Here is a 25125-nt window from a genome sequence, read left to right on the forward strand (position 1 = left end):
TGCTGACCCTGGCAGCTGGTCAGCCCCATCAGCCCCCCTGCACTGCCCAGCACCATGGCTAGAGGGCAGCACCTAGCATGGATTGAAGGGGCGTATTCATGTACTGAATGGAGCTCGCCCATGACAGGCGCTCAGCTTGGCTCTGGGGCAACCACAAGGGGGAACTAGTGGGCGGAGGGGGCAGGTGGCTGGACAACGCTCTCACTGGCATCTCCTGCTCACCTGCTTCTGCAGCTGGCTGAGCTGGGCCGAGAGGCTGTCGATGCGGATCCTCGACTGCTGCAATTCTTCGTGGGCAGCGCCCACCATGCTGCTGTTCCTCTCCGCCGACTGCTTGGCATTCTCCAGCTGCAACCCACAGGCCAGGCAGGGTTAGAATGGCAGAGGAGCAGCTTCCTACCGCTCCCACCACGATGGGATGTCGAACGGCCCCAGGAGAGGCCGGTCAGGGGGCTGCGAGGGTGAGCTATCCACCAGCCCCTCGCAGGAGACAAAACCCCCGGCCTCTGGGCCGGCTTCCATCGGAGGCTGTGAACATGCCTGACAGACGGTGATTTAGCTCCACATTCCCCACCGGCGAGGTTGGTACTAAGTGTTCTCTCCATTTTACAGGTGGGGAAATCAGGGCCCAAAGAGAGGAAAGGGCCCTCAACGTTTTCACAAGTGGGCCCCAACTTTCAGTGCCCAGCTTTAGCTGTCTTGCCAGCTCGCCTGATTCCTCATTGATTTCACACGGAGGGGAGGCTGCTCCAGGCCTCTCAAAGTCAGGCCCCTGGGGGCTGTGAGCTGAGCTCCCAGAGATCAGAGGCTGGGGGTGAACATTTGGGGTTAAGTGACTTGCTTAAAGGTCACCGAGCGTTGGGGGCAAAGGCAGGACTAGAACCCAGGAGTCCTGGCTCCCAGTCCTGAGCCACGGGCTCAGCACACCCCACCTCATCTCCCTTGCCCGGTGCAGCGTGTTACCTTGGAGCCATAGGTCTTTTCCAGCTCCTCCTTGTACAGTCTGACCTGGGCTTCGTGCTGGGCCCGCAGGTCCTGGAGGGCATCGGCCAGCTTGCTCTCAAACTCCCGCTGGCGGCCGTTGTCGATCTCCACCAAGCGGGTCTCGTGGCGACGCTTGGTCTCGCGAAGTTCCTGGGGGGAGGGGGGGGTGCCACACCAATAAGGGGCTGTGTGAGCCATGGGTCTCAGAGATGGAGCTCACTGGCACAGGGCAGCAAACAGCTGTTAGCTTTGCTTTTGGGGCCCGCACCGGCGTCGCCTGGGAGTCACTTGCCCCCTAGGTGGGACTTGTGCCGAGCCAGGCTAAAGTGGGAATTGCTCCGTGTGCAACGTACGTGCCCCAGAACCTAGCACTTGATCCTCAGGGTTTGTCTAGTCTTGGGCCACTGTAGTGAGTCGAGTGTAGACTCTTCCTACACTTCTCCTGTCGATACAGGGAATCCACTTCCCCGAGAGAATAATTCTTCCATCAACCTAGTGCTGTCTACATGGGGACTTAGATTGGCTTAACTACACCGCTCAGAGGTGTGGATTCTTCCCCACTGCCCCAAAAGCTAGGTGGGGTTTTGTGAATGCTGCTAAATGGATCCCCTGCTCGCTCTCAGCTGAGCTGACACCGCTAATGCATCTTGCCTGGAGTTCTCTGTTGCTGAGGGCGTTGGCATGACCTATCCTCAAAGGGGAGCGATAAATCATGGGCCTGTGCAGTGTATAAGTCTGCACCGAGGGTCTGTATTAGGGAAGGCCTTGCTCAGGGGCAGCCGGACCCCGCTCACCTCGCTGTAAATGTTCTTCTGGAAGTCGAGTTCTTCCTTCAGTGTCTGCAGACGGTTCTCGGCGTCCACCCGACGCAGCATCTCGTCCTGCAGCTGCTTCTTCACCTCGCCCAGGGCGGCTTCCAGCTGGGGAGGAGAGAGGGGAAAGTGAGTGCAGCTAGAGGGAGATTCGCAGACCCAGCAGGCGGGTCTCAAGTGAGGTCCCTAGCCAGATGGCCGCTAAGCCTGGGGACTGCAGGCCTGCAAATCTGGAGACTTTATGCAAATTGTGATTACTCAATTTGCATATTATACTTATTCACTGCCTCATCTGAATAAACTACATCAGAGCTAAACTCATCAATTCTCCCCTCCCCCCCAAACCGAAATCATGCCTGTCAAATCCACTCCCTCCATCCGCCTCAGCCCACCACCTCCTACAGGTCAGTGGCTCTCCCTATCACAAGGCTGTGACAGCTTCTCAGGAGTCCAGGAAATGACCCTCCAAATTGGAGGTCTCCAGGCCAATTTGGGCGAATTGACAAGGCATTTCCTACTTTGCCCAGGGCAGCAGAAGGGACCATGGCCAGCAATAGTCCATGGGCCAGCTGGATCTGTCCCCAGCTGTAACAGGAGCCAGCCAAGGCGCCAGCCTCGCCGCTCCCATCAGCAAAGCGATCCCAGAGCTGCCAAGTCAGTGGTAGGAGCGGGACTAGAACTGGAGACTTCTCGACTCCCCCAGACACCAGTCAAACCCTGGGACTGTGTCTCTCCCAGGGATACTTAGAGGAAGGGGTCTAGCTGGGACCATTAACTGCTGTGGGGTCCCAGCCGCTCTGAATCATAAGGGGTATTTCAGCAGGCTTGGCAGGACGCGCACACGGAATGCCATGATCTCTGGCACTGCAGAGGGTGCTGCAGGGGCCCTGGGGCAGCAGGGCTCAGGAGTCAGGACCTGCTGCTCACCTTGGACACTTGCGTCCTCAGCTCCCGGATTTCATTCTCCAGGTTCCTCTTCTCCCCCAGGGCGGTGGTAAGCGCAGCCTCTTTGGAGTTGAGCAGGGCCTCCAGGTCCTTGAGGCGAGCCTGAGCGGCCAGCAGGTCCCCTTCCTTCTTGCCATTCCTGGAACACAGCCAACAAACTGCTCTGGTGATGTGTTCAGGGAACCCCCTGCCCCATGCAAACGAGGGCCCAATGCTGGAGAGAGGCCCAGAGCAGAATTCCCAGGTCCAAACACCCCTCCAGCCCCAGGGGACAGCTCAGAACCTGATCCCAAGGGTCTTGGTGAATTTCACAACGGCGGAAGATGCCAGACTGACATCCTTGGTGCTCGGAGACCCATGTAGCCACAGAACAGGTCCAGATTGCCCAGTTCCTGCTCTGATTCATTCAGCTACCATGCCCCCGACTTGGGATCTGCACACACAGGATGGGTTTTGCACCAGTGTACTTAGTGATACTTCAAAACCTGGGGAAATGACCCAGGAGCCAGCCCCATTTCACACGGATGCAGCACATCCACCCTGCACCGCCAGACATAGCTACTCTGCTACAAATACCCTCTCCATAGACAAGGCTTGAGGCTCTTTGATCTCCCAGGGCTCCCAGCTTCCCATTACACGCATCACGGGGTGATCAGCTGTGAAAGCAGCTTGTGCTCTATCCCATGTTACGGACCTACTCTGATGGTGTTTATTGGCTGGTGAGTCAGAGCGGCGTGTGGGTGTTTAAAAATTAAACACAGGCTGACGTATGAATTGGCAAGTGGCTCCCTGGGGAATTAAAGCAATGATCCCTTTTACAGATATCTGATGGAAAACACACACACACACACACACACACACACACACACACACACACACACACACACACACACACACACACACACACACACACACACACACACACACACACACACACACACACACACACACACACACACACACCCTTCCAGCCGAGACTGGAAAAGCAAGTACAATATCATTAGTATTTATTATCTGTACTCAAGCAGCATCTAGGCCTCCCAGTCAGGATTTTATGGTGTTAGGCGCTGAACAGACACGGAACAAAAAGATGGTCCCTGCCTCAAAAACTCACCAATGTAAGCAACCTCCCTCCCCCACGCTACCTCCTAAAGAGGTCTTGGATCCACAGGATATTTCAGAAACATTTTACACACCAGGGATGGAAAAAGGTGAGTGGGAAATTGGGCCGAAACGTTCTGGTGGCTTGTGATTTTGGGAGCCAGACCCGAAACACCGCGAAAGCACCAGATTTCCCACGGGATAGTGCTCGGCTGTATGAAAGGGAAAACCCTTTAAAAAGGCAACTCAGGTTGTGCACTGAAAACCCCTCAAATCGCTAGCTGCCTGTGAAACTTGAGGCCTAAGAGGGCAGTTAATAAGGGATTGATTGAGGAGGAAAGACCAAGAGATTTACAGTAGAAGTATTTACAGCCAGGACCTAAGGGTCTGGGGGTATTTGAAAGATATATACACCGAGGAAGGAATTATTCAGGGTGCTCTGAGGAGCAAGGAGATGAAGGAGAATGGAGTTGCAGGCTGATCATCAGGAAATGCCTCCTCGCAAGAAGACAGATGAGTCTTCCACAGGACATTTAAAACCAGACTTAAGTGCTGGGCAAACCACAGCGATCCTGCTCTCCGGTTGGAGGATGTGATATGTTGGCTTGCAATATATGATGTACCCACTAGATGGTGCTGGGTACCACACCCAGCTCCAAGGTAGGCGTGATCCCTGGCATACAACGGAGACAAAGCTGGAACTCGGGCTGTACGGAAGTCTGCTTAGATCTGTAGCAATTTTGATAAAAATCTGCTTAAGATGGACTTTACTCCATACAGAACGACAGCATGGGAGGGTCGGACAGCTGGACCCTCTAAGTCTTATGAGGTTAACATCTCCTCCCTCATGTTGATCCATGCGTAGCGATTTATTAATGTGTGCATTTACGGTAGCGTCTGGAGGCCCCAACTGAGATCGTGGCTCCACCGTGCTAGGCGCTGCGTGCCCAGTGAGAACGTGTCTGCCCCAGAGAGCTTACAGGCTAAACAAACACGACAGACCACAGGTGGAGGGGAAGTGCTGAGACTCTAGAGTAGGAGATGCCTCGGGATGAAGAGCCACCTAAAATACGGAAATCCAAGTGGTGTGTTCTCATCTTGATCAATGCAAGCCAGGCTCAGCAAGGTCAATCGGCGCCCTGAGAAGGCATGAAGGAGAGGAACGGAACCTCCGAAATATCCCCACTTGGAACCCAAACTGCAGAGACCCTAGCAAGTAGGGTTGCCAACACGCTAGCCCTGCCCCCACCCTGAGGCCAGGCCCCCAGCTCACTAATTCCCCCTCTCTTGGTGGCTCACTCTCCCCCACTCTCACTCACTTTTACTGGGCTGGGGCAGGGAGCTGGGGTGCAGGAGGGGGTGAAGGCTTTGGGGTGGGGCCAGAAATGGGTTCAGGGTGCAGGAGGGGGCTCCAGGCTGGGGCAGGGAGTTGGGGTGCAGGAGAGGGTAAGCACTCCAGCTGGGGGTGCAGGCTCTGGGGTGGGGCTGGGGAGGAGGGATTTGGGGTGCAGGAGGGGGCTCTAGGCTGGGGGGTGGGGCCAAGGGATTTGGAGTGAGGGAGAGTGCTGGGGGTTGAGAAAGGGGGTTGGGATGTGGGAGGGGGTGAGGGCTCTGGACAGGGAGTGCTGGCTCTGGGCTGGGACCAGGGATGAGGCTGTGGGTTGAGCAGGGGGTTGGGGTGAGGGTGGAGGAGAGGGCTCTGGGCTAGGGGTGCAGGCTCCGGGCTGGTGCCGGGGATGAGGGGTTCATGGTGTGAGAGGGAGCTCTGGGCTGGGGCAGGGGGCTAGGATACAGGAAGTGATGGCTCTGGGATGGGGCCGGGGATGAGGGATTGGGGGGGCTCAGGGTAGGGGCAGAGGCTTGGGCTTACCTCCGGCGGCTCCCGGTCAGCAGTGCAGTGAGGGCGCTAAGGCAGGCTTCCTGCCTGGGCTGGCACCGCAGACCGTGCTGCGTCCCAGAAGCGTCCAGCAGCAGGTCTGGCTAGCAGGAGAAGGCACGCAGGAGGCTCTGTGTGCTGCTCTCATCCACAGGCACCGCCCCCACACCTCCCATTGGCTGGTGCTCGGGGTGGAGGCAGCACGTGGAGTCCCATGGCCCCCCCGCCTAGGAGCCAGACCTGCTGGCCCCCCCTCTGGGGTGCAGCGCAGTGCCAGGACAGGTAGGGACTAGCCTGCCTTAGCCGAGCAGCACCGTCACCGGACTTTTAATGGCCCAGTCAGTGGTGCTGACCGGAGCCGCCAGGATCCTTTTCCAACCGGGTGTTCTAGTCAAAAACTGGACACCTGGTTACCCTACTAGCAAGAACTGTGCAGGGCTGGGGCCAGTGGATTCATTCTTGCAGCGAGTCTGAGCTGAAGGGAGGACAGCTCTGGTACAATAGTATAAATATCACGCACGTCCTCCCGTGGGTGGCAGCTGGACTGCGTCATAAAGGCCACCTACCAGAGCTACACAGACAGCTTCAGATCCCTCCCATTGTACGCTCTGTGTGAGCCCTGCACAGAGAGACAAGCCGAATGCTGACAGCTCAGCTGTCTGCCGTCCCTGTTGATACAGGCTGACGAACTCGCTATCCTTGCTAACTCCCCAGAGCCACATCTGCCTAAGGACAGAGCTCAAATGAATTTGACCCAGATTCCTTTTGAATGATCTCGGCCGGAGATTGAGGCTCAGGACTCCTGGGTTCTATTCCCAGCTCTGCCACAAAGCCATGATCACCGCAAGAAGTCCTGGGTCAGGGCTCCGAGGTTCTATTCCCAATTGTGCAGCCTTCCCTGCCTGGGCCTCAGTTTCCCCACCTTGCATCAGCAGGGTGAGGCTTACTTGGCATTTGTGAAATGCTTCAAAATCCTTTGATAACAGGAGCTATAATGTTTATAAAGCAATGGGAGGACTTAAAGCACCATGGAAATGCTGCTAAATATTATTACTCAGTGTAAAGTATGAAAGGACTTTTTAGGTGTGCAAATTCTTTATCTGGATCTGGGGCGCTGCAGCTATTGAGATTTCCTGCCTTCTGGACATTTTGCAATATTTGAAATCCCACCCAAGAACCCCGGCTTTCCCATTACACTCTGAATTGTTGCTCTTTACTTTGGGCAGATGTCAGCAGCCTACATAACCCTGTAAGAAGAAAGCATCGAGGTTACTTTCAATATTTGATGCAGTTCATGCTAATCATCAATCAGGTTTCAGGGAGGTTGCTGGACCAAAACCAACCAAACACTATCTGACGCTATTTTGGTAGGACCTATAAAAAGAAAGATTCGATGTTCCTTCCGCACGATCAGGGCGCTGATCATTCCTAGTCCCTAAAACTGTACTGGAAACATCTGCTGTGGGTGTCAACACCCAAGTAAAAGCTGGGCTGGAAAGAGGAAGGGTCTAGGCAAGACTGTTAATTCAGCTAGTAACATCAATTTCAGTTGTGTTCTAAATAGCCACCGTGGGCTCAGATCTCATAACCTGGGGGTCCAAGTGGGATCTATTTGGCAGTGTGAAATGGGCATCTGTGTGTGGAAGTCCCAAATCTGAGCACCTGCAGGCAGGTGACCTTTAAAGAGAGAAACAAATTTGTGTGCGAGAGGGACTTGGTTTCATACCCATCTCTACTGCCATCCTACAGATGGGGAAACGGAGGGAGGTGAACTGACTTGCCCCAGGTCACCCAGCAAATCGCATTACCAAGTCACGGATAGAAGCCGGGAGTCCCAGGCCTCTGCTCTAGCCCACTCTGCCTCCTCTCAAACCACTTTGCACTGGTGCAGCAACTGACACTCAAGTGCAGAGGCCAGTTTTGTGAGGCTGCCAAGCTGAATCCCAGCACACATTCCGCAGGCAGGAGAAAAGGCAGAGGGCGGGAGCAAATGCCTGGCTCATTAGCTCATGGGTAAAAATAGCAGGGCGGTGCTGGCCAAGGCTGATGCCCAGTGCCATGAGCTGGCCTGCTCTGCACACAGTGCCGGCAGAGGATGGCATGGAGATATTCCCTCATGCACCCTGTCTCGCTCATATTCTGGGAGCGATATGGCTACAACCAACCTGCAAACAACTGCCAGCACGAGGCAGGCCTGAACCCAGCTCCAGAGGCTCATGGGCAGATCTGACCTGCCCTAATCTAGCCAAAACACACCACCCACCGCAGAGACGGTTCCTGGCTGGCCCTCCCCAGCCTCCGGGGCTCCCAAGTCACTGCCACAGAACCCTACGCTCTGTACATGCCAGTGACTCAGAGAAGGAAAACGCCAACTGAGAGCATTTCTGGAGCTTCTCTGGCTTATTACAAACACCCTTTAATGCTGAATTATCCCCATCTGGCAGCAGACTCTTCCTTACAGCCAACATGACGGAGACACAGGGATCTGGGGCTTAAACCCCATGGCCTTTGATTATTGGCCAGCACTTAAATTCTCACTCTGGTTATTCCTTCCCTTAACTCTTTCCTCCCCGGCCTGATCCAGCCAAGCCAACAAACCTGCAACTCTGAAGAGCTGGGCCACAGCTCAGCTCACTTTTCATAGAATCCTAGAACATCAGTGTTGGAAGGGACCTCAGGAGGTATCTAGTCCAATCCCCTGCTCAAAGCAGGACCAACCCCAACGAAATCATCCCAGCCAGGGCTTTGTCAAGCCGGGCCTTAAAAACCTCTAAGGAAGGAGATTCCACCACCTCCCTAGGGAACCCCTTCCAGTGCTTCACCACCCTCCCAGTGAAATAGTGTTTCCTAATATCCAACCTAGACCTCCTCCACTGCAACTTGAGACCATTATTCCTTGTTCAGTCATCTGCCACCACTGAGAACAGTCTAGATCCATCCTTTTTGGACCCCCCTTTCAGGCAGTTGAAAGCAGCTATCAAATCCCCCCTCATTCTTCTCTTCTGCAGACTAAACAATCCCAGTTCCCTCAGCCTCTCCTTGCAAGTCATGGGGCACCTTAAATAACCACCCGAGTAATACGGCCTCCCCAAGTGACACAACAGTAGCAGCAACCACGCTGTGCCTGTCGGGAACCTTCCATCACCTGGTAACGCCGGATCCTTGTCTCCCCCTGGATAAAAGGGGTTTCAGAGTCAGCCGCAGAGTCTAACCTAATGGACTTTATTGGGTTGGAGCCGCAGAGGTTTATAGTTTTAGTACAGAGGGTCCTGGGTGCAATCCTCCATCCCAACCGGAGAGCAGCTGAATGGAGCTCTCGATGTGCTAGCCAAAGGTCAGTGCACACTGACTGGGATTTTAGGACCCCATGGCCGACTGACTTGGAAAATCCCTCCTTTCTCTCCCAAGGGAAGTTGGGACACTGCCAGTAGCATTTACAGACCGGGAAATGACTTGCCCGAGGCCACAGAGTGAGTGAGTGGCAGAGCCAGCCTCGGATTTTAATATAGTCAGATCTCCCTACCCACAGTTCCCCTTTCCCTCTAATCACTAGTCCAGCACTGCCTCCCGGAGGGTTGCTGCTAGGGAAAAAGGATTCCTGCCAGCCGAGGCTCCAGGAACACAGGGGTCACTGCACGCAGAGCATAGCCAGGGGCTAGGAAAGCTTTAGAGAAAGCCGCCAGCACAGCCCTAGTGCCCTGAGACAGGCCTGAATCAAACCCCCAGACCCAAAACTCAAAGTGCAAACAAAAACCTGGCCCCAAATGCCAAGGAGCGACTCTCTGAGGCTGCCCACTGGCTCGAGGAAGTGGGAGGTATCTTTCCAGTGCACAAAGGTTATTCTTACAGCTGGGGTCAAACAGCATAACTGAGAACTGCCCAGGACAGAGCTGCAGAGCCAGAGTCCCTGGCCTGCCCCTTGCGTGGGCTTTACTCCAGGGTTACCAATCAGACCGGGCAGCAATGCACACCCATTCTGTGCTGGCATCTACGGCTACGCGAGGCACAGGGCGATCAACAATCACACCGGCCAATGTGAAAAGTGAGAGTGGTGTGACAACTAGACCGCCTTTGGTCTGTGTCTGTACAGCCCCTAGCGCCATGGGGTCCTGGTGATGGCTGGTGCTCCCACAAAGAAATCACAGGGATGCCGGCAGGCTGGTCTGTCTGGGCAACACCCTTTCCCACAATTAACCATTTGGAAGAAACAAAGGTTCCAGCCAGAAGCATCCGTGCAGTAGAAACAGGCGTCACCATGTTGTATGTGGCCCCCAGTTGTCTGAGTGCCTCATAATCTTTGGTGTATTCACCCTCGCAATCCCCCACCTGGTGAGGCTGGGCTATTACCGCATTATACAGATGGGAAACTGAGGCACGGTAAGGCTAAGGGATTAACCCAAGGGAGTCTGGGGCAGAGCAGGGAATTAAACCCAGTCTGCCCAAGTCCAAGGTAAGCCCCCTAACCACTGGACCACCCTTCCCTCCTGGAATTTAGTTTAAAATACACACATGCAAAAACCAAACAATTTTTATGGCTGTTTTGTGTTTTTCTACTGAGAAGCAAATCGCTATTAAGCACTTAGCAATTCTCTGCCTTTTCAACAGCTCCAATTTCTCCTTTGGCCTGTGCCTTCTCAATGCAGCAATAACGGCAACATGGGAATAAAGACGCAGAAATGCCAAGATTAGAGTGCTAAACTTCGCCTGAACAGCAGAATGAGAGACGCTGGACTCCTTTGCTAGGAACAGGCAAAGTGCGCGTACTGTATACTGCTGGGATTTTTTACTAAACAGAAATCAAAAAGTCAGAGCGCGAGTCATTTTCCTCCCACACCATCTAAAACCTGGCTGATCCTAACAAGACTGCGATTCATCTCAAGGGACCTGGCACAACCCTGCCTGTTTCTTGTATGTTCCACCAGAACTACCGCTGTAAAGTGTTGCAGAGAGAAAAATACACACACCCACGTTATTCCTGAAAAAGGATGGTCCCGTGGTTACAGCACTAGCCTGAGGTCTGGGAGTCCTGCGTTCAATTCCTTGCTCTGCCACAGACTTTCCATGTGACCTCAGCCAAGTCATTTAGCCTCTCTGTGCCTCAGTTTCCCCAACTGTAGAAGGCAGGTGACCACATTGCCCTGCCTCACAAGGCTGCAGTGAGGATAAATACATTAAAGACTGAAGCACTTTAAGCTCTACTGTTGAAAAGCGCTAGGTATTATATTATCTTCTGCCTGTTATTCAGATGCATGAGTTACGTGCTCTGGAGCAGCCTCTGGTTGAGCTGAAACACACAGCAGCATTGATTCTATCACAAGCCTTGGGCTATGGGTGTTTTTTGAGCTACGTGAGAATTCAAGCTCACATGTTTCTGGGCAGAGAAAAGCTTGAAAAAGTGGCTCCTTAAAAAGCTTCAAAACCAAAAGCAGGAAAAAACCCCAATTATTTTTAGCATCTCCTGATTTCTAAGCCAATCTCAGGATTTTTGAAGCCTTGAGGCTGGTAAGGCTGTATCAGTTTCGGGTCTTTTTTAATCCACATGTGGGGATAAGACTCGGTGGTGAAAGTGCCTTTTCAATTCAAATGCTCAAAGCACTAACTCGACGAAATACCCGGGGCCTGAGAGTCATGGCTGCTTGTGCTTAAGCACAGAGAACTGGCTGGAGGGTACGCTTTCAAACAAAACATCTGGTGAAGGATGCATGGAAAAAATAACCACATTTTAAGATGGTTGGGGCTGTGTTGGCTGGCTGGTGGGACTGGACAGACGTTCTGGCTTCGGTGGATCTGCATGCTCGTGTGCTCCTGCTTCGATCTGCCTGCACGAACATCTCGTAGCGCAAGAACATCTAGTCACTGCTGATTTAACGTGAGACTGACGAGGCTTATGGCACTGACCGGCTGCCACAAAGGGCCTGATTCTCCAGCACTCTGAATCTTGCATCCTTATTAACACCAGTGCCGCTACCCATTCTGATTTTTGTTTTTTTCTGGTGTAGGTGCCAGCACATGGTGCGGGGCAGTGGAGAACCAGGAGCCAGCAATGGAGAATTGGGCCCAGAGAGCTGAGCTGATCAGGTCCTACAGGCCGGAGGGGGAATCCTCTGGAAGCAGCTTGCATCGCTCTCCTGCCATCAGTGTGGGCTGCAGCCTCCCGTCACCAGCTGAGCAGATCCCATGAGCCCCTAGCATCAGAAGGCACCTACTTTTGGCAGGTGCAGGAGTCCCTCACTTGCATTTGGTTGATTAGGAGCAGGTGTTAGAAACAGGTGCTAGAGGTCTTCCTGTGTCGGGCAACCATCGAAGAGCTGTCCGACTCCAGTTTGGCCAGCGTGTGATCAAACGAGGCCAATCCAACTCTGGACAGCGCTGCCATTTCCAGGCAAATGATTTCACAACTAGCACAGGGAGTCTTCCTTCTCCAGTCTAGCTCAGCAAACAAAGGCAAAGACGGGTTGCTTCACTTGCTTGGAACATTTGGAATTAGCCTAGAGAAGTGAGTTTGGATTAGCTTTTAGCCTTCGGCAAGTCCCTTTGCCAGACGCTGCAGTGGGTGACATGGGTCTAGGCTCCATTACAGCTGCCTAGCATGGAGAAGTGCCACGATGGGATAGTGGCCATCTGGGCCATTTGAAACAGACAAGGGCGTAAGCTGTGGAGGGGAATTCCTGCAAACGCAAGGGGGCTGCTGCGAATGCTAAGCGTGAGCTGGTTAGTCAGTTGCTGGGACCGGAGAGAGAGCTTTTTCACTGCCCCACAGTCCGGCTTCCCCCCGCCACTCAGAGAGCAGTGGGGCTCTTTAATTGGCTGGATAAAGTTACCAGGTCAGCCCATGGTTTGAGCATGATCTGATGCTAACTGGGGGCTCATATTAAAAACTGGTTGTTAAGATACCTGAGTGACAGGGGCTGTATGAGCCCCTACAGAGACTGACCTAAGGTACCAACGATGCCTGTGGGATGTACAGGGCCGCCAAGAGCGGGTTCGGGCCCCAGTGAAAAAAAATGTTCAGGCCCCCCAGCAAGGGCGAACTGGCTAAACAGGGCCGACGAAGCCACGGAAGCTGGGTCCCGGGCCCCCTTCCGGAATGCTGGGCCCTGGGAATTTGTACCAGCTCCCCCTACCCCCACCTCGTCTGCCCTGGGGATGTACCAGGCTTGCTCTTGACATTTCCCCATACCCACGGGGCTGGCCCATTTCAGGCAAGCGGCCAATTCAAAGTCCAGCCACATTAGAGCTTTCTAAAGGAAGCCGCCTACCAGCCAATCGACACATTGGTCCAAACTTCTGACCTTGAATGCATCCACTCGGCTCCCTCTAATTTCAACATGTGCATTGGAAGCCAGAATGTGGCCCTGGAGCCATTTCATTTCTCCAGGGAATCCCAGCGTTTCCTCTAGCAACTCTGCCTGGTAGATTGTCCCAGAAGCTCTATATTACCCATTACTATAGAACAATGACAAATCTTGCATCATCTACCCCTGCACGTGTTGGCCTTTTGCTTTCATTTACAGACCCTTTGTCCTCTAGCCTGTCTGTGCCAAGCTAAAAATAGTAACCCGGTTTGACGGGAGCTGGGCTCTTCCCACCTCCATGGGAAAAGAAAAAAGTCTCCTATCTGCTCTTGTGAACCGGGATGTTCAAGAGATTTTTCCACTTCTCCCTATGAGATCTCCGCCACCTTCAGGACTAAACCAGCTGCCACGGTGTTAATTTCCCTTTGTCAAGTCAACTGAGTGAAGACAGTTGAATGCTAAATGCGAGGGGAATTAACCATAGGAAGAGGGTCTCGAGGGATCCAGTGCATTCTCCACCGCCTGGAATTTCTGAAACTGCCTCTGAGCATCTTCCGGGGTGGGGTGGGGGTTCAAAGCACTTAAATCATTAGGGAGCACAATCCCACTGGCTTTCAATGGAATGTGTGCTCCTAAGTGACACAGAAGCTACTGAAAATCCAGGCCCTTCAACATATGCCCGTTTTTGGGCTTGATGCAGGGATCACAGGGGGAGGTTCTTTGGCCGGTGCTACGCAGGAGGTCAGACTAGACTACGCAATCATAATGCTTTGAAGCCTTGCAGACACAAGCTAAACTCTGGATCCACACATTTCCACACTAGATTCAGGCTGGCGCTGAACCAAAACCCCAGAATGGCGCAAGGGAGGCCCTGTGCTACTCAGACTGGCTGTCTTTCAGATTAGGACGTCACGGCACTGTTCCAGTATCAGCCTGGGAAAGGTTTTGCAGTGTTGCCAGATCTTGTGATATTTTTCTTAAAGCGCAGCTCCTGGAGTCAGGGGAAAATCTCAGCTTTCCTTTTTAACCAGGTAAATGTTTAGCCCTTAGGGCCATGGAGAAAGCTGGAAAAAGGGCGGGGCACACTGCCTAACATTCAAAAACCAGAAGGCAAATATTTTTTTTAAATCTCAGGATTTTGGGGGCTTGGCTCCTGGTGGGGAAACGGAAGTACAGCAAAACAAAGCGACTTGCTCTTGTTCACACATGGAGTCTGTGCTGGAGCAGGAAATTGAAGCTAAATAGTGCCCTAACCACTAGACAATCCTTCCTCCCCACTTATGATCCTAGTTCAAGTTTCATTACAGAGCAGGGAGCAATTCTGCAGAGGGCTGAGTGCCCTCCCCTGGAGGCGGCTGGTGCACAGCACTCCAGAACTTGCTCAGAGTCTCAGAGGATCCAGCCCCTGTTGCATCTAAATTTTATAAATCTAAATTTATAAAAAGGCATTTAGCAGGATCAGAAACAAAAATGCAACTGATGCATCCAATCGTCAGCAAGAAAAAGTCACAAGAGAAAACATGGGGGGAGGAAGGGCCTCAGTACGGGGTGTTTATTTTTAGCTTTTAAACACAGAAAAAACATAACCTGGTTGAGCTGGGAGAAAATCCAAACTGTACAGTTAGATCAGCTCCAAGTTTCCATGACTTTAGTACAGGGGGGGAAAAAAACAAAAAACTTCCAGGCAGATGCTGTTGCCAATAACCGCAGTCTCTTAAGAAACAGGAGAAAAATCTTCTAATCTGATGATAGGAGAGAGACCAGACAGCCCCCCGGGCTCCAATGGGACATACAGGGGAACAGCCCTTTGGAGGAAGCACTTTAGGCCAGCAAGTCTCTGCATTTCATCAGTGAGATCTTCCCTAAATACTTGGTCGAGTGGAGGAAGTCATCTTTATCGTTCCTTATGACGGCAGCCACCACTGAGATCAGAGCCCCATTGTGCCAGGTGCTGCACAGACATAAGGAGAGAGTCCCTGCCTCGACCAGCCTACAATCTAAAAAGACAATTCAGACAAAGGAGACATTGTTACTCCCTCTTACAGATGAGAAACCGCGGTACCGAGAGAAGGGAAGTGACTTGCCCAACTCTGCAGCTCCTGCATTTCTCATGAATCAAGATGCCAGATTAAATATTTAGTAGAGAACAGAAGTTCTGTTTATCCACAGAGCAGGTACAGCGCTGGGTGAGCATCCCATCCACACTGCCCAGCCACCATGCCGTAATCCTGACCTTCAGAGATGCCCCTTGAGAGCAAGAAGGGAGGTACACCGGACCCTCGCTAGAACATGTGTCTATATAGCGCGAATTCGCATACAACGCGGGCGCGGCCATGGATCCCAAATTTAATTACTTTAATTGCAATTCATTTTAACGCAGTTCCCACGTGAACACGCATGGATCCCAAATCCCGGGTTCCAGAGAGGGGCCGGTGTACATCTCCACAAGCCAGTCAAATGCCTGGTCACTTACAGATTAGCAGTGATACTACAAAAGGGGAGATAACCGGTTGAGCAGGCAGCTGTCCTGCTGAAGAGGAGCTGTGAGTCAGAGTGGATCACACACTGAATATGAGTCAACAATGTGATGCAGTTGCAAAACATGTGAATATCGTTCTGGGGTACAGGGCCGGCTCCAGGCACCAGCCCAGCAAGCAGCTGCTTAGGGCGGCCAACGGTGGTGGGCGGCACGTCCGGGTCTTCGGCAGCAGGTCACTCGGAGCAAAGGACCAGCCGCCGAATTGCCGCCGAAGACTGAAGCGGCAGCGGTAGAGCCGTAGATCGCGATGGCGGGTTTGTTTGTTTTTTCTTTTCGCTGCTTGGGGTGGCAAAAACCCTGGAGCCAGCCCTGCTGGGGTGTATTAACAGGAACGTCGCATATAAGAGATGGGAAGTAACTGTCCTGCTCTACTCGACGCTGGCGAGGCCTCAGCTAGACTAGAGTGTCCAGTTCTGCCCAGCGCCCTTTAGGAAGGATGTGGACAAACTGGAGAGAATCCAGAGGAGAGCAACAAAAATGATCAAAGGTTTAGAAATCCTCACCTGCGAGGAAAGGTTAAAAAAAGGGGCATGTTTAGTCTTGAGAAAAGATGACTGAAGGGAGATCTGCAAAGAGTCTGCCAACATGTTAAGGGCTGGTCTAAGAGGACTGTGATCAATTGTCCCCCATGCTCCCTGAAGGTAGGGCAAGAAGCAACGGCCTTAACCTGCAGCAAGGGAGATTTAGTTTGGCTCAGGCTATGTCTACATATGGACGTTACAGTGACACAGCTCTCCCATTGGCATAATTAAACCACCCTCAAGTAGGGGAAGTAGCCATGTTGTCTCCCGCTAACATAGTGCTGTTCACACTGGTGCTTTTGTCAGTGAAATTTATGTCCGTCGGGGGTGTGTGTGTGTTTTTCACACCCCTGACCAACAAACGTTTTATTGACAAAAGCGCTGGCGTAGACAAAGCCTTCGAAAGACTTTCTAACTCTCAGGGGGTTCAGCTCTGGAACAGGCGTCCAAGGGATGTTGGGAATCCCGGTCACTGGAGATTTTTATGGACAGGCTGGACAAACCTGTCAGGGCTGGTCTAGGGTTACGTAGTCCTGCCTCAGCACGAGGGGCTGGCCCTGATGATGTCTCAAGGTCCCTTCCAGCCCAGCACTGCTCTGATTTATGCAAACTTTGCCTTGGAACGATGTTGCTCAGACAGATTGGACCTGTGACCAAGCCAGCCCAGCCAGACTGGAGGGCAAAGAAAGGCTGTAAATAACCTGAGGAATGTTTGCAGCAGGGCCTGGCTTCCAGAGGTGCCGGAGGGAATGCGGAAGGCCCTCAGGTGAAGAGCGGAAACAGCAGGGTGGTGGCTGCAGCAGAGGAGAAAGCTTTGGGATGCCACTGAGCTCTTCAGAGTGACTGGCAGTGACCTGCCTACTCATTTACTTCTGCAAGCCGTGCCCACCACGGGCTTCCCACTAGGCTCGTTTAAGGAAGCAACACCTCCCCAATACGCCTATTATAAATAAATCAGCAACAGCCTTCACTTCCTAGTCACGAGGCTCCTTGCTAGGAGACACCAGCTTCTATTCTGGGTCCTGGAGTGGGGCGATTTGGGGTGGGGTTTTTTTTGTTTTTTTTTTTAAAGTTTGCAAAGTTGGCACTGAACCAGCATGCCGGGATTAATCAGTAGCAATATGGGCGTTGCCTCCCTGCTGGTTTCGAAGTTAAAATCCATCCCACGCCGCGCCATGCAAAATGCCTGCTCAAGCAGAACTAACCTGGAGCGGAAGAACTGACGGATACTTGTGCCAAGCCAGCCAGCCGCCGAGTTTCCATGCACAGATGAGGTAACTGACGCACAGAAGAGCAACTATAATTCACACAGATCTGTTAATAGAACCCAGGGGTCCTGATTCCCAGTCCCTACCTGATCTCACTTTTGGAGCATGTTTCCCTTCCAGAGCTGGGAACAGAACCCAGGAAACCTGCCTCCTCCCAGCCCCCAGTTCTAGCCTCATTGCCGAGCAGGTGTTGCCCCAGGTACTCTTTGATTTCAAGTCAAACTCACTGGAAGCAGGTTGGGAAGTTTGAAGGGCTCCCAAGGGTGCAGGGTCCCTGTGTAAATGATGTTGTGCTTGGAAAACAATGCAATAAGCAGGAAAGGGTGGAATGGGACGCATTACAATGTGGCAATGGGGAGAAACCGCTTCTCAGGGCTTCTGACTCATCCATACTCTGAAGAGACACTGCCAATCGCCTGGGTAAACAGACGCCAGTATCCAAGGAGGGTTGCGTTAGCGAAACATCTGTACAGCGCGAGCATCCTGTCGGGGCATCAAACCCAGCACTGATTCTGATCCACCCTGTATCAGAGGATGCTAGGAGACCACACCTCCCAGAACCAGACCTGGGGGCCTCCCAAGGTGCCAACCCAGAGCTGAAAGCAGCCTCCCTGCCAGGCACCCACTGGCCACGCCCAAGCGGCCTTTATAAACACATGCATTTCATTAAGGCGAGATGGGGATTCGCTCAGGGCTGCCGGGCTCTCGACAGGATGGAAACAGCTCGTTGGCAGAGCTGGTGGAAAAGTTTTGAACAAGCCATTTTCCCATTAAAACAGCGGCTTCCTTGCCCAAAATTAGAGGTGTTCCTCACTTCCTGAAATCGCAAGCAAAGCTTTTGTTTCTTAGAAAAGGAAGATTTAAAATGAAACTAGGAAACAAATCCATTAAACTGCGTGTTCCCCCCTCCCTGCCAACATTTTCCTTCACACATTCCTGCCTCTCCCCTTTTCAGTGGCAAAATTAGGGGTGGAGCGGGGAGGAGAAGGGAAAAAAAATGGTTGGGGGGGGGGGAATCTTTGGTTAAAAAAAGAAGTAAGTTTTGAGTAGCTGGATGAGCGTCCATTTTCTAAAGCCGCCAAATGAAAACAGCTTCCCACTTTTCAAAACTCTCTGTGCAAGTTTTCTCTCTTTTTTAACCCTATCCTCCTCCATTTTTCAGCTGGTTCTGCTCACTGGAGAAATTCACCAGCAATCAAGCCCAGCATGGAATGAACCTTACAGGTCCCGTTTCTTGCTGTGTGTCTGTACTGGTCCTGGCACACTAGAGCTCTGATTTCAGACACTGCAATACACACCGATTTTTTGTGTGCTTTTTTATGATCCTGATGTTTATGTGAAAAACAACCACCGTAGGTACTTATATGGCCATCGCAGCTTCTGAGTACCTCATCATTTAAAAAAAACAAAACAACTTATTTATCCTCGCACACCCCTGTGAGGCAGAGTTGTGCTGTTACCCCTATTTTACAGATGGAAAACTGAGGCACAGAGAGACTAAGTGACTTGCCCAAGGTCACAGAGGAAGTCTGTGGCACAGTAGGGAATTGCACCTGGGTCTCCCAAGTCCTAGACTAATTCCCTAACCACTGTGCCATCCTTCCTCCCACCACAAGACATCTACACGCACCTCAACACGCCTGCCTCCCCAACAGATCTTACGTAGCTACTGATTACTGGAGTCAGTCACTCCTGCAACAGATCAAAATCTGTGAGCACAGAGCAGCTATGTTTTTTCAAGTATCAGAGGGGTGGCCGTGTTAGTCTGGATCTGTAAAAGCAGCAAAGAATCCTGTGGCACCTTATAGACTAACAGACGTTTTAGAGCACGAGCTTTTGTGGGTGAATACCTACTTCATCGGATGCATGTGTTTTTTTCAGTTGCTTAAGAACAAGAAACAGGATTTTAGAACAAATATTGCATTTAACAAACCCCACACAGACCAGTGGCTGGAAGCGATCCCATATCCGTCGCCCGTCCAGACCTGCCACGCCCATACTGATGAGTCATCCCAGCCGCTCAGCGGGTTTCCATAAGGTCAGAAATGGAAACCCCGAGTCACCATGGTTTGCTCCTGTTTGGGCTGATGTGGCCCTAGCAACGGGGTGGGCTTGGGCTCTGGTTAGGAACGGCTGCAGGCGGAGGGCAATATTGAAGGGGAGGGGATCTTGGCTGGGTTTCACTCGGAGTCGGCCACGATTGACTCAAATGGTAATGTTTAGCATAGCTTTAACCATGAGCAATCAGCCTGTTACGCTGGGACAGTTTCAGGGAAAAGAGACAGGAACTCTGCTTCCCACAGAGCAGCTGAAAGGCTGGGCCAGAACTTCAGCTGGTGAGCATCAACCGATCTCCTAGCACGGTCGAGGGGCCCATTCCAGTCATTCACACCACTGCAAAGTGGGTTCAGGACACGACCTTGCTGATCTGGTGGGAATGACTTCACAAGGCGCCAGGGGACAGAGGATCAGGCGGCCTGATTTCCAGGTATCAACTGATTCCTGGAGTAACAAACTTTCCTCTTCCCTTTGCTATAGTCTATCAGGCAGCTCTTTGCCCAGGGCATCTCCTTAGCAGCTGTATTTGGCTTAGGCAGGATGTGGGGAGTTTCTGGAGCTGGGTGCATGCAAATAGTTGTGTGTTACCAGGACATACAGATGAAAGAACAAGCCAGTGCGCATGCTGAGATAGGCTGAGATGCTGTGACTATTCTGTGCCCATGCAGTGCCTTGTTGCAGAGTATCTGGGAGCGCTTCAGAATCAGACCAGCCCCATACACGCCACCCCAGGCCAGCTAAATAATTATATCTCCTTTCTACAGACAGGGAAACTGAGGCACGGGATGGGGGAAGTGACGTGCCCACAGTCTGTCAGTAGTCTGTGGCAGAGTTGGGAACAGAATCTCAGTCACCTAATGCCCAGCCCCTCTGGCTCTAACCACTAGACAGCATTCCCAGGCCTTCATTAAAATGCCAATGGACAAAACATTGCATTCTCCAGGCAAAGTGGAAGCACCTTGCCGTCACACACTAACCAGACGCTGTGGCCTGTGACGTTTTGCTGTCCGATGCTGAAGCCTGCTCAGCCTTCTGCAGGACAGCCAGCCCTGGGAATGTACCACAGTTCAGCAACATACGTGTAGAGAAGCACATGTCGGATACTGAATGCATGTGCTTATTTACATGCATGAAGCTGACCCACGCCGTGCAAAAGTGTGCAGCCAGGGAGGAAGTGTAGCCCAGTGGTTATTGCAAGGCAAGCACTAGGACACTTGGGTTCTAGCCACAGCTCTGGCACTGATCCCACCTTGGTGTGCCTCAGTTTCTCCATGTGCAAAGACATAATGCGACCCCACAGGTGGCTGTGAGGCTCAGGCAGCCTTTGCAAAGCACCCCATCGAACTTCACTGAAGTCAGCAGGGCCCTGGGAGCAACAGGGGGAAAAGCTGGTCACGCTCAGGTAGGTTCTGATCTGTATTCTGCTGCAGTAAATCCAGAGTTGCTCCATTGGTTTACCCCGATCTCAGCTATACTGCTATGCCCAGTGAAATATGGAGTTACTCCAGATTCACAGCGATGCAACAGAGATCAGCATTCAGTCCTGTGTGCGTAAACCCACCCTCCAGCCTCCCTGGGACTGCTCCCATCAGACAAAGAGAGCATTCACACGCCTCTTTGCCTTGACAAGCTAATCCAGGTCATTGGTCTTCCCAAGGCAATCTGGCAGCAAAGGAGCCTTCCCTCTCTGCCCTGCGCCCCATCAGCCCCCTAATGTGTGGGAAAGCAGGCCCAGAACCACTGCCAGGCTCCTGCCTTGTAAACTGAGTTCTCTAGCCTATAAGAGGAGCTGTGCGGGCTAGAAAGAACATTTCCCAGTCACCAGACAAGAGTTTGAAGACAAGACATTTTTTATTTACAGGTCAACCCGCAGCTCATGTGCCTCCACCACACACCCCGGCTCCTTGGCTCAGCATCAGACTTGCTATCACTTCCAATGCGCAACACACCCACAGCAAACACAGCCAAGCCCCTCACAATCTCACTCGGATGCCCGGCCTCATTTCCTACCCCTGCAAGATTAAGGGAGGGGAAGGATGAACTAGTGGTTAAGGCGCTGACTGAAAGGTTCTAGTTCCACCTCTGCCACTGGCCTGAAGGGGGATCTTGGGCAAATCACTCCCCCACCGTCTCAGTTTCCCCATCTGTAAAATGGACACAAAAATACTGCCCTCCTTTGTAAAGTGCTTTGAGATCTGTGGATGATAAAAGCTAGGGATCATTACTGCAAATCCCTGTGTGGGCACATTTAATCTGATTTAAACCTGTTTACATTGATTAAGTTTAACTCAAATTGCATCTTCAATTCAGCTAGTGTAACTTTGAAGATAGTTTGGGTGTAACTAAGGCTCTGTCTACACTAACACTTTTTTGCTATAACCTATGTCGCTCAGGGGTGTGAAAAAAAAAAAGTCTTTTGAACAACACAAGTTACACTGACAGAAGTGCCTGTGTGGACAGTGCTATATTGGTGGGAGACGCTCTCCCGTCCACATAGCGACCTCCACTCGTTGGGGGTGGTTTAATTATGTCTTTCCCATTGGCATAGGGCGGCTACACAGGAGATCTTACAGCGGCACAGCTGTATCGGTAGTGTAGATATGGCCTTAACCCTTGTCTAAGAGGTAGTCTCCATGCAGAATTACTTTAACACTACACCAGTGTGACACCTCAAACTGATCAGTTAAACCACACAGCCTTTCGGACCCAACCCCTGTATTTCAGTTTAAAGCAGGCTTATTGCAGTTTAGTTTAAGTCGATTAGGAACAAGTTTAAGATAAATCAAAAAAAGCTGCTCTTAAAGTGAAGAAAGAATCCACACCGGGGTCTGCACAGGTTTATCTAAATCAGTTTAAAAACCAGACTTAAGACCTTATCTACACATGGGAAACCGACCAGCATAACTATTCTAGATTGCTATTATTAAACTCTTCTGGACTAACTACCCCACACAGACACTATTTCAGAACAAAAGTGATTTTATTCCAGATAATTATTCCGCTTTGTGTATGCTGCTCAAGTTCCCCATTTAGACAAGGCCTGAGTTAAACGGATGCAACTTGAGTGCCTAACACAAGCCCTAAAAGGAGACTGAAGTCCTAACAATTCCGCCCCCACAGGACAGAGATTGTGAGGAGCTTGGCTGTTTTTTCAGGGAGGGCAGCTTCAGAGCCCGAACTGTCCTCCTCCTCTTTAAAAAGCCATCAAAAGCCCGAGATCAGACAAGCGAATCACAGTGGCCCCTTGTGCCTTAGAATCTATAGAGATGTAAAAAGGACATAATGCTAACAGCAATATTTAGGCAGCTCTGAAGATCAAACAGGTGCAAATGCCGAGGGATCGCAAACTCAGCATTGCGAACCTCAGGGACTCAAAAATCATGAGTCTCACCCCAAGACACACCGAGATTGGCTAAAGCATAAAACAGCTGAGGTCCTTTTTATTGGCCTTTTGGTGTCTGAGCCTTTAGGAGTCATGTTTTCTCACTTTGCCCTGTAACCAGGAAGGCTGGAAATTTACTTTTTTTGTTAAATAAAAGCTGAGACTCTTATATAACTACATGGGGCATAAATTAAAACTCCAAACCTCACAGGATCATCATAAAATTGTAAGAGCTGACGACTCTGCTACCCTGACAAAAAATACGAAGGGCTGATACGTATCTTTTAAATGTAGGAATGCAGAAGTCTTGTCCAATTCCCTTTAGGGCACAGGGCAGTAACCAAAACTTGCTTCCAACATGCAAACGCTGTGGGTTAGCTCCTTTTTTCAGCACTTCGCCTTGTACACACATGTGCACAACAGCTGGGCTCAGACCAGAGGGAAAGGCTCGTACAGTCAACACAGCCAAGCGCTGCACTGAAATGGAAAATCTGACCCTCTGCCACGTCTTAGTCTTGGCTCCATGCTCCCGAAGCAAAAACGGAGCTAGAAGAGAGATGGGAAAACTACGGCCCGCAGGACCCTCCTGCACAGCCCCTGAGCTCCTGGCCTGGGAGACTAGCCCCCGGCCCCTCCTCTGCAGCCTCAGCTCTGGGCGGTGGGGCTGCTCTTGCCGAGCAGCGCAGCTGCAGAGCCGTGGCCTGACGCAGTGCTCTGTGCTGCGTGGTGGTGTGGCTGGGTCCAGCCGGGCAGCGTGGCTGCCCGTCCTGATGCTCCAGGCAGCGCAGTAAGGGGGGGGGGGGGAGATAGAGGGCAGGGGAGTTTGAGGTGATATGTTCCGGGGGTGTGGGGTTTATAGGGGGCAGGGCAGTCAGAGGGCTGGAAACAGAGGTGTTGAATGGGGACGGGGTGGGGGGGCAGTCAGGAAGGAGGGGAGGTTGGATGAGGTGGCAGGGGGCAGGGGTTCCAGGGGCGGTCAGGGAACAGGGAGAAGGGGTGGTTGGATGGGGCAGGGGTCCTGGAGGGGGGGCAGTCACAAAGGAGGGTGGCGGTTGGATGGGGTGGCGGGGGAGAAGTCAGGGGCAGGGGGTTCCAGGGGCGGTCAGGGGACAAGGAGATGGGGTGGTTGGATGGGGCAGGGGTCCTGGAGGGGGGGCAGTCACGAAGGAGGGTGGCGGTTGGATGGGGTGGCGGGGGAGAAGTCAGGGGCAGGGGGTTCCAGGGGCGGTCAGGGGACAAGGAGATGGGGTGGTTGGATGGGGCAGGAGTCCCAGGGGGGGCATTAGAGGGCGAGAAGCAGGAGGGGGCCGATGGGGGGTGGGGCTGGGCCATGCCTGGCACTTGGGGAGGCACAGCCTCTCCTAGCCCACCCTCCATACAATCCTGGAAACCGGATGCGGCCCTCAGGCCAAAAAGTTTGCACCCCTCGCTGTCGCCCCCATTTGGCTCCCCATGAGAAATGAAGGCAGAAGCGCCAGGTTAATGAACAGTATAGAACGGATAGGACTTGAGAGAGTGTTGGCATAGTCACAGATCAGCTACTCATCGGCCCCATTTTGCCATTCCGGCAGCGTCAGGGGGCCTTAAAGTGGGTGGAAAGAGCATCCTGAGAATCCCATGTATGTAGGGGTCTCCCCAGCCAGCATGTAAGGCCCTGCGCCAGCCCTGCTCCCAGCCCAGGAGGCAGATCAAGGATGCGACTGGAGCACACTACAGCTGTTCTCTGTTTCCCAGGGCACCCCAGGGTGCCAGGCAGGGCCCAGGATATGGGAAGTGCAAAGGTGGCTTAAAGCCACCTCTCTGCTTCATCCTAGCCCTGAGCACAGGAACGAGTAGCTGAGAAACCGGCCTGACAGTTCTCAAACCTCACAGCTAATTTACATGTCGTGCCAGATTTTAAGATTTGGTGAAATTGCTGCCCTCTCCTGGATGGAACTGGAATTGCCCAACTATGTTTCATATACCCTGTAATGTTAACGGGGATTCTCCTTTAGCCCGAGTGGTAGGGGCCCGTGCTTTTGGATCAGAGCCCCACTCTTGCTGGAGACCCAACATGCAGCACAACAGAGGTGAAGGCTTTGGCAGACATGGATTTATTAGACAAAAGATGCACTCAGTTCAAGTGTCCATCGCAGGCTAACCCGTGATAATCTCTTACACTGATAACCTCGCACTTACTATGTGTATGTATCAGGGGTTAGCTTGCTACACCTACGTATCTATATACACATAGCCCATATTTGCTGGAGCTTGTCAAACAGGTCATACAGCCGGAGCGTGATCTTCTCTGAAGCGGTCAACATTAGGACAGCCTGGCTTCCAAGGTCTTATGCTCACTTTTGCA

At 52.2% G+C, this 25125-nt stretch overlaps 1 protein-coding gene across 1 annotated transcript in view; it reads right to left on the reverse strand.

The window, feature by feature from the left end:
- The window catches only part of LMNA (lamin A/C), a 53568-nt gene that overhangs the window by 11091 nt on the left and 17352 nt on the right, over positions 1 to 25125 (reverse strand). Inside the window, exons 2-5 of the mRNA XM_050930828.1 lie at positions 2724 to 2880; positions 1779 to 1904; positions 964 to 1134; positions 223 to 348 (exon numbers count right to left, since the gene is read on the reverse strand). Of these exons, the coding sequence (XP_050786785.1) occupies positions 223 to 348; positions 964 to 1134; positions 1779 to 1904; positions 2724 to 2880 (580 nt within the window). The remainder of the gene's footprint in view (positions 1 to 222; positions 349 to 963; positions 1135 to 1778; positions 1905 to 2723; positions 2881 to 25125) is intronic.

This window comes from Gopherus flavomarginatus, chromosome 20, assembly GCF_025201925.1.
Source record: "Gopherus flavomarginatus isolate rGopFla2 chromosome 20, rGopFla2.mat.asm, whole genome shotgun sequence".
Lineage (NCBI taxonomy): Eukaryota > Metazoa > Chordata > Testudines > Testudinidae > Gopherus > Gopherus flavomarginatus.